The sequence below is a fragment of the Leuciscus leuciscus genome (assembly GCF_965113295.1).
Source record: "Leuciscus leuciscus genome assembly, chromosome: 1".
NCBI classification, from domain to species: Eukaryota; Metazoa; Chordata; class Actinopteri; order Cypriniformes; family Leuciscidae; genus Leuciscus; species Leuciscus leuciscus.
Window position 1 is genome coordinate 41,809,223 of NC_138725.1, and position 9,605 is coordinate 41,818,827.

Here is a 9,605-nt window from a genome sequence, read left to right on the forward strand (position 1 = left end):
CGTTAGAATGGTACTTGACATAATCTAGCTAACATTATAAGTAATTTATTTTTAGGAATATGTTACAACAATCAAATTATTTATGATATTTTTCTTTAAATAACATTAAAAACATAAATGGCAGAAAATATCAGTTCTGCTGTTGTTCATAAATACAGTAGTGACGTTGACAATAAGCCTGTTGTATAGTGAGCTAGGGTTCTTAGTAGCAGCCAGTGCCCGAATTTGTGTACGTGATATAAGCCAGATTCAGGAGATAGGGAGCTGATTGACATTGATTAGCTTGTTCAAGTGTGTTTGGGTTGGAGCTAAACTCTGCAGGAAAGTGGCCCTCCAGGACCGAAGTTTCCCATCCCTGCTGTGGGGGCCTGGAGACTCATCAGAACCAGCAAAACAAGGGCTGTGTCCGAAATCGCCCCCCATACCCTCATTCACTAAGGGCTGCCGGTTTTCAATAGTTTGTGTTTGCTGCAATATTCATTTGAAACTTAGCAAACTGGCAGCTTAAAACATGTCAGTGCCATTGTTTTGTCTCGAGATGCACACCAGTAGGCTAAGGCATGTTTATAAAAGCTATTTAAATATTAAATTGAACTAATGCCTAATCCTGGCTTAATCTAAGCCATGTCTGTGAAACCGAACATTAATCCAAAGTGTGTAGTGCTGGGTTTGAAAATCCTTACTTTACTGCATTATATTGACACCCAGTGGTCATAATGCTGCATTATTAATATGTTGTATCTTTTGTGATGATGGTTTCTTATTAATGTTTGTAGTTCTCGAGCAAAATGCTACAAATTCCTACAAATTCCTCCGTCTAGCCAGGCTTGTGGACAATGTTACCAGAAATCCATATAAGCAGGAAAAAAAGCATCTGCATTTCCAAAAATCCAGTGGAAATAGTCAGCATTCTATGATTTGGGACACATTAAGCTTATGTCGGAAACTGTTTAGGGCAGATCAGAGCCATTTAGAGATAATGGCTCTGGGGCAGATGGTATAAGAATTTGAATGCAGGGAAAGTCTGTTAGGTGATCCCTCTTTCCAACACAGGGAACTCCTCCACATAAACCGGAAGCTAACGATACTTTGAGGCAAGATAAAAGCCGAGGTCTGCATGCTTACACTTTATATCCGGGGTTTTATTTCCACAGTTGCACATAATGGAATTGTTTTTTCGGTGACTGACCTTACGGTTTTTTAAGCCAGTTTTTTTCTTGCATTGCTAGCAAAAAAACTCTTAAAATATGTCAAAATCTCTATCGTTTCGTTTGCAACTAAGCTCCATAATGGAGATAACGACTAAAACGGCTATAGAAGAAATATGCAAAATTGTAGACAGCGATTTTGCGTTTTTACGACAAGAACTGTCTCGGGTCATGAGTGAAAACACAGTACTTAAAGACGAAATGTTCTGTCTTGGGAGCGAAAGGCAAAGCGAAAGCACGCGCATCACAAAGGGAGCGCGCGCTGGCTCCAAAACATATCGCTCCATTTGTGTTCAAACAGAAGATGGTAAATATAACCTCCGCTTAAAACAGTTGTTTTCATGTGCACTAATATGTTTGTAATACATATTTTACTCCTGATAGGACCAGAGCCGTCCATCAAAGGGATATTTGGAAAGGAGTGGTGTTCCAGTTTGTGGGATCGGAGGAAGGAGTCTAGAGAAGATGAGCTGGCGATCGATGTCGACCTGTACCCCGTTTCGCCTTATAAGGTTCGTTTAATTTAGGTTCCCAAAAATGAAACTTGTTTCAAAAGCCAACAGTTACGAGGCTGGCATGCTCTTAAACTTTGTAAAGAAAAGGAAGTTGTAAAATAAAGTTGCAAATGCAAGAGAAATGATAGTCAGACTGTCAAGCTGTCTATCTGTCACTTTCAAAGGGTGCATTACACATGACACTGGTAGCCTATAATACACAGTGTAATCAAAATGTTACTTTAACCATTTCTATGGTCTCATGAACTTGACATGGTACAATAGAGATTAAGCTAAATAAATCCTATTGCACCATCTACCCAATTAGAGTTTTGTTCAGTCATTTTTCATAGTTGATATAGTGCGATGAATATAGAAATTACAATTAAATTTGTACATACTGTAGTATTAAATTTTTTTATGGACCCATGAACTTGATTTGAATAGCTTTGTTTTGCACATTTTCAAGGTTGTGCTAATGACACTGGCGTGTTGTATGCATTGCAATGCTAAATCAAAATGCTAATTCTGAATGATTTAAACTGTACTGTGAAAATCCAAGTACACACCCTTGAAAATCAAATGACAGAGAAACACAGACTTGGGCAATTTTTTGGGTAAACCTTATTTCTTTAAAATATAAACATATTTCTACGAGCCTGCGTAAATAAAATGGAATAACAAAATGTTGGTTTGCATGATCTACTTATTTTGACAGCACGAAGAAAAGGACCCCTCCAAACTGGTCTTAATCAAAGAGGAGAGTTTTGAAGTGGACGCTTATCCCAGTTGTGCAGGTAATGTTCTAGATTTTTAGCAGATCTTTAATTAAGGGCCGTTTACATGACACTGTTTTCAACAAAAATGTACAACTTTTAATGCGTTTTGGCAGTTCATTTACACGACAATGGCATTTTAGGAGCCTGAAAACGGGATTGAAAGTGCAAGTTTTTGAAAATTATACCGCTATCATCTCCATGTAAACTACAAAAATGCGGATTTGTGAAAACGATGACGTCATGCGCATGCGTATTACATGACAGTATTTCATGCGTATTTCAGTCAAGTGTTTCTTTTAGTGCTGTCAATTGATTTAAAAACAAACCTAATTAATCGCACATTTTCCTGTAATTAATCGTGATGAATCGCACCTGACATTAAAGTATTTAATATATATTTATATTGTAATAATTTCATTTCATTTCAACAAGTTCATTTCCAAATGAATGTAGAAACAACATAACAAACAATATAAAGACAGTATATTTTACATATTTGATCTAACAGGTAGGAAATGTACAGTAATTGAATAAGGTTATCAAACACTTCACAATCTTCACTGCATTAATTATTTAATATAGATTAATCCTTATTAAAGCTACAAAAGTTAATCAGTCAAGAGCAGTGAGTGATTTTTCTCTTTTTCTTTTGTTCTTTGATTTACATTAGAAGCAGGTTTATTAGACTGCTGTCACTTTAAGACCTGACGCACATGACGCGGATCTGACACATATCAGAAGTCCTCACAAATCTTTACCATCATTTAATACTTTATTTAACTCATTTAAGACTGTGGCTATGAGGATACTCAACAAAGCAGGCATTTTGGCATACTTTTGTGTGTTTTTGTCCATTCAAACACGAAAGAGAACTCAATGTGGCCGGCGCGCTGTCTGAAGTGTCTTTCTGTGTGCACGAGTAGTGTGTCTGTCATACAGACACAAGATTCACAGACACGCACCAGTACAGATTCAAGTTCTTGTTTTGCATCTTATAGCACTTTAATAGCAGTTGTACGGTGGCCGAGAAGGGTCACAACACATACAAACGCCACAACGACTACATATTCAGAAAACACCTCCAAATTCAGAAAACACATACAAACGCCACAACAACTACATATTCAGAAAACAACTTCGTCGATTTCACATCACGTACGCTGCAAATATTCACAGCACAAGCAAATAGGGAAACGAACTGCAAACTGCAAAGACACAACGGAAATGTTTCCAGGGGGGCCATAATCAGTGACGGACCCATATCCATCCGGTTATCTTCGCGCTATCTGAATGTGTGCTTATAAAATCATAAGCGTCATAATGTCATAATAAAAGAGAAACACTTACCTCTTGTAGCCATAGACAACAAAAGCGCACATTCAGCGCGAAGACAACAGGATGGATACGGGTCCGTCACTGATTATGGCCCCCCTGGAAACATTTCCATTGTGTCTTTGCAGTTTGCAGTTCGTTTCCCTATTTGCTCGTGCTGTAAATATTTGCAGCGTACGTGATGTGAAATCGACGAAGTTGTTTTCTGAATATGTAGTTGTTGTGGCGTTTGTATGTGTTTTCTGAATTTGGAGGCGTTTTCTGAATATGTAGTTGTTGTGGCGTTTGTATGTGTTGTGACCCTTCTCGGCCACCGTACAGTTGAGTGAATGATAGCATTATCATATACTGTAGCACAGCCAAAGGATGAAGAGAAAAAACGGATGCCGCGTTAAATATTTTAATGCGTTAAACTGGAGAGAATCCGTGTGATCAGTGACTGTGTGAAAAAATGCAAAGGAAAAACATTTCTGTTTTTTGTACTTTGTTGTCGTGTAAACACATATCCTCAGTCAGGTGTAATTATTTTGGTTTATGTTTCACAGAATGATTTGATTTTAACTATTTTCAATACTCCCAACAGGGAAAACGCCCCATGTTTCAAGAAGACAGCTGCCATCTTCTGCATATGAGCCCTCAGCAGCCTCCAAAAATTTCAATGACCACTTTGTGTCTGGTGAATTTTCTGGGATATCGGAAATACAAAACACGTCCTCTGATTCAACAGACAAACACACTACAATAACTGCCATTGATGACACTGTCGACCAATTAATAGCACCAATAGACGATCCATTGGATTTTGATGGTCACTGTGTCCTCAACAGGTTTTCAGTAGAGCACAATGACCAGTTTCCCTCCGAGTCCAGGGAGGACGGAGAAGCACAGGAAATATGTGCGGATGCTGCAACCACTACAGAACATTGCGAAAAGAGATTTAAGGTACAGAAACCGCCAAACAACTTAAGTTGCTTTGACGGCGGTAGGGTGTTTGTTCGCCAAAATGCTTCCAGAAACCGTCTCAGAAAACATCGGTTTTCAAAGCTGAAACAAAATGAAAAGTTTTGTTGTGAGGTCTGCGGGAGATGCTTTCATTCAAACACCAATCTCATGGTTCACTATGTAGTTCACACAGGGGAAAGGCCCTATAAATGCAGTTTTTGTGGAAAAGGGTTCTCCCAGAAGGGAAATTTACAAACCCATGAACGCATCCACAGAGGAGAAAGACCTTTTAGTTGCGTCACCTGCGGAAGGAGTTTCACCCAGAAAGTCTGCCTAAGTAATCACGAACGCATCCACAGAGGAGAAAGACCTTTTACTTGTATAACCTGCGGAAAGGGTTTCACACAGAAAGTCACCCTACAACAACACCTCTCTGTCCATGACCAAACCGCTAAACCAGTACGGAAGAACCCAAGGAAAAGTTACCGTGGTATAAAATATAGCTTTATGTAGCACTCTTTCTCTCAATTTGAGATTGCAGTAGCTGTGTGAAATATAATTTTGGGAAGAATATGAACTCTGGAAGTGTGAGGATGCAGCAACTTAACAAGAATGTCTGTATTAACTTTAGGTTGTAGCAGAAATGTATAGTCAGGTATGGCTGTGTATTACTCTGTGGTAACGTTGATGTGTTACTGCCGGACAAAAGTTTGGAATAAATAAAGACTTTTTCATCTTTTAAGTCTCTCATGCTTACCAAGGCTGCATTTATTTTATATTAATGATAATGATATTCAACAACATTGCAGTTTTTACTGTATTATTGATCAAATAAATGCAGCCTTGGTGAGAAAAGAGACTAAAAACATTTTAAAAATCTGTATTATTCCAAACTTTTGACCGGTTGTGTATAGCCCAGATCAAAGATGACCAGAGGTAAATGCATCCCTGTTTAGGACTTTAGGCTTCTTTAAAATATTATCATAATGTATGTCAGTTTAGGGCCTTTAGTGAATAGAAACCAGTAACAATACTTGATCTTTACTGATTGGAAACTGTGTGATGTCAGTAGTATGTATAATGTACAATGCTTATACAAGTTTGAGTTGATTGTTCAAGGTCAGATGTCTGCTAGATTGCACGTGTAATCAAACAACCAGTACAGTGTGTATTTTCATCAATGCTGGAGTACGAATAAAAAAAGTATTTTGCATGATTTCACTCGTTTTAAGTCAAGTTTATTTGTTTCTCTTTTTTAAAATTAATACACACATCTAGATGCTTCAGTATAACACGATTCCAAACAATGTTAAAGGACCTACATTTCTGTGGACAAACATTGGACATACTTCCAATTTGTTAATGTTTCATATGGCAGATACAGATATAATTCCGTTTAGTCTAACCAAAGCACTGGTGTGTATTGAATCCCTGTTTGTACGCGTAGCTTTTACCACACTCCGAGCAGCTATACGGCTTTTCTCCAGTGTGGCTTCGGAGGTGAACGTTTAGAGAACTCTTTTGAGCGAAGCTCTTTCCACACTCCATGCACGCGTACGGCCTCTCGCCAGAATGAGTGCGCTGGTGTATTCTGAGGTACGTTTTTTGAGCGAATCTTTTACCACAAACTGTACAGACAAAAGGTTTTTCTCCGGAGTGTGTTCGCATGTGCGCTTTCAGGTAGGTTAACTTATTGAAGTTTCTTCGACAGAATACACACTCAAACCTTTTCTCTTCTGAAATATTTGTGTGGTTGTGTGTACTGTGGAAATGTTCCTCCGTTGTACAGTCTCCTTGTGTCGAAATTGTTCCTTCAAGAGCTTGCTCTTCGGCTTGTGGCTGTTGCACGTTCAAATGGACTTGCTCATCTGAAGGTACCGTGTATGTGATAAAATCCTCTGAGCTCTGGGCAACACATCTCTCATCACTGGTCATTGCTGGACCTGCAATTCAATAAATGACACATTAACATCTGAACATAATAAGAGTTAATAGCAGCTGTTCTCAAGTTCTTTCTCCACAAACCTCTCAAACGGCTCCTTTGGTCTGCCTCAGGTTTATTTTTCCTAGAGCAATCGTCAAATGTTTCCTCCTTGATCATGATCATATCTGGTTCTTCATCCAGCAAATTTACAGGCTAAAAAATGGAAATTAACAAGAGAACTAGTAAAGTGTATTCTGACATTGCATCATGTACATCAAAGGCAGTACGTGAGACCAACCTCTTCTGTGATGGTTGAGGAGTCCAGGTGTGTGTCGTCCTCCTGCTCACCAACATTTGACTCCTGGTGTCTCCAGAGGTTCATGCACCATTCCTTACCGAAGACATTGTCAACTCCAGGGCGACGTCCAGACTCTGTAGGAAATGCATTGTTTTTGGTCAAGTCACATGTGTAAACAGCCTCTGATAACCAAAGCAAGAAATTCACTGGTGTAATAAAATGAATTGTATTGACCTCGTATATATGAGTCAATATCAACTCTTCTGAATGACACTACTCAATGACTACACTAAATAAATAAAGAGTTAAAGACTTGAGGGTTTTTAGGGTAATTGTAGGGTTAATATGGGTGATATTCATATTAATAATGGACAATATAAAAACAACCAGGAATTGTCTTATAAGCTGAAACAAATAGTATGAATAAGAAGAACAATTCAGCCTAGTAATGAAAAAAACATTTTCAGCGAATCCGTTGAGTGAATAATTCCCTGACTCGTTCGTAGTCATAACAGACAAAGTAGGTCATTTGTCGCCATCTACTGGTGTAACGATGTACCCAGAAGAAAGAGTGAGAATGAATCATTTTGGTGAATGGAGTCAAAAGATTCTGCTCACTGAAATGTAACTCACACGGCGAAGTTCTTTTTCATTCTTCACTGGTAAATTGAATTCAGGGGTAAATTGAAGTTCGAAATACATGAGCAGCGGTATACTGCTAGCGAACATCCGACGTCGCCCAAAATAGAGAAAACAGAAAGTGTTTTAATAAAGAATATCTGGTCATAGCAATGTGGATTTGTGTGCACGAGCTCTGCAATTCGGCACATTAGTAAAGTCATGTCACTTTTACTTATGTATCTCTTTATACAATAGATTGCTTAAAATCAAGCAGCTTTATCGGATTAAACATGAAAAACAGTGTCAGTGTCTCGTTTCATCAGAAGTACAACTTCATTTTCTACTATAAAGCAGCTCTCTAGTGTGATCATGTTTATACTCGCAGACGTCTGACCTCGGCGGACTGAACAGAAGTGAACCGGAAAAGATTTCCGCGTGAAAAAAGGCGGAGCTTCCCCGCACACCATTACATAATCGCCATGAACCAATGGTATCACTGTAGCGAACTTTTCCTGAAAGTTTGCTTTGGCAAGCTGTTTTGAACTCCAAAAAAACTTTGTTTCGGTATGATTTTGTTCGAAATTATGTCACATAAGTTCATTCTTGAATTTTGCTGGAAGAATATCGGGGACTTTAGGGTACATTTACACAACAACGATGTACTAATAATGGAAAGCTTTTTCCTTTCGCGTTTTTCGCGTACAGACGACAACGTTGTCAAAATGATCCCTGTTCACACGGATCTGTGAAAACTATACTGAAAACGCAGTATTTTTCATGCCAGGCCAGTAGTTGGCGATGTCACTTTGTAAAGAAAAACTTTACGTTTTTGTAGTTTTGAAGACGATAACAGGAATAACACCGATTTCAACTAAAAACTGAAAACTTTTTATGCGTTTTGGCCTTTCATTTACAGTACAACAGCGTTTTAGGGGCCTGAAAACGCAAACTTTTGAAAAAGGGTTTCAAAGGGCAAGTTCTTTAAAACAATACTGTTATGGTCTCTGGGTAAACTACAAAAATGTGACTTTGTGAAACGGTGACGTCATGCGCATGCGTATCACGTGTTCAGTATATCGGAGCATATTATTATTTCTTTACAAAGTGACACGAATAATACAGCGTTTTTAATCCTTCTCGTGGATCCGTGTGATCGGGGATCGTCTTGACAACGCTGTAGTCTGTACGCGAAAAACGCAAAGGAAAAACAATCCTGTTTTTAGTACATTGTTGTCGTGTAAATGTACCCTAAGGTTAATCTATTGTTCAAGGGCACAATCACGATATAGGGAACGCCCACTGCAGGCTTTGAACCTTCAGCCTAGAAATCAGATGTATACTCATGTTTGCAATGCAAAATCACAGAGTCATGTATGAGTAAATCACCTCGAAGTCCCGGATGGCTGAATGGAGCTTCTGATCCCTTCATCTTTCCAGCGGTTTTCCGAGCAGACTGAAGTTCACCCTCCAGAAAATGGCATTTCTTTTTCAGAGATTCATTTTCGTTTGTACATCGTGAAATCTCTAATCGCAGCAACAAAGAATTTTCCTCGAAAAGTTTGCCTATTTCAACAACAGCTGTTTTCGCCAACATTTCCATTATGGATGTTATCTGCGTCTGCAAATCGGCAGTATTCATGATTTCCATCGTTTACTGGACCATTTATCAGTAATGTTTATTATAAACACCCGTCCTTCGATCTGACAGCCACCGCTATTGCCTTTGTGTAGAGGTCCTTTAATTTCTCAGCAAGCAATGGCCCTGTATGATTCAATATATTTCTGAGGATAGAATTATAGCATATCTAGCATCTTGCAGAACAGGGTCACGTGGTGATTACCGTAAACCACCGTGTAGAGAGCGCGCACGATCTGTAACCTTTTGATTGGCAGCCTCCAAAACGGGTTGGCCAGTAGTACCTTGCCAACTGTTGCTATTGAATCCTTGTCCAGTTGTTAGACTGTTCTAGTTTGAATTTTACAAAAATATGGTAAAATTGTGTTGCA

General features: G+C 38.7%; 2 protein-coding genes across 2 annotated transcripts; one reads left to right on the forward strand and one right to left on the reverse strand.

Moving 5' to 3' along the window:
• The first annotated feature begins 1,094 nt into the window (after nucleotides 1-1,094).
• On the forward strand, nucleotides 1,095-5,971 carry LOC309475972 (uncharacterized protein). The gene is made up of 4 exons (XM_082139006.1): nucleotides 1,095-1,515; nucleotides 1,593-1,720; nucleotides 2,421-2,499; nucleotides 4,397-5,971. The coding sequence occupies exons 1-4, from the start codon at nucleotides 1,248-1,250 to the stop codon at nucleotides 5,266-5,268; spliced, it is 1,347 nt and encodes a 448-aa protein (XP_081995132.1). The 5' UTR covers nucleotides 1,095-1,247; the 3' UTR covers nucleotides 5,269-5,971.
• Nucleotides 5,972-5,977: 6 nt separating this feature from the next.
• Nucleotides 5,978-9,454, reverse strand: LOC309476705 (uncharacterized protein). The gene is made up of 4 exons (XM_082139871.1): nucleotides 8,985-9,454; nucleotides 6,978-7,111; nucleotides 6,781-6,892; nucleotides 5,978-6,698 (listed from the first exon to the last, which is right to left on the reverse strand). Exons 1-4 carry the CDS (start codon nucleotides 9,244-9,246, stop codon nucleotides 6,157-6,159), a joined length of 1,050 nt encoding a protein of 349 aa, XP_081995997.1. The 5' UTR covers nucleotides 9,247-9,454; the 3' UTR covers nucleotides 5,978-6,156.
• Between the last annotated feature and the right edge of the window lie 151 nt (nucleotides 9,455-9,605).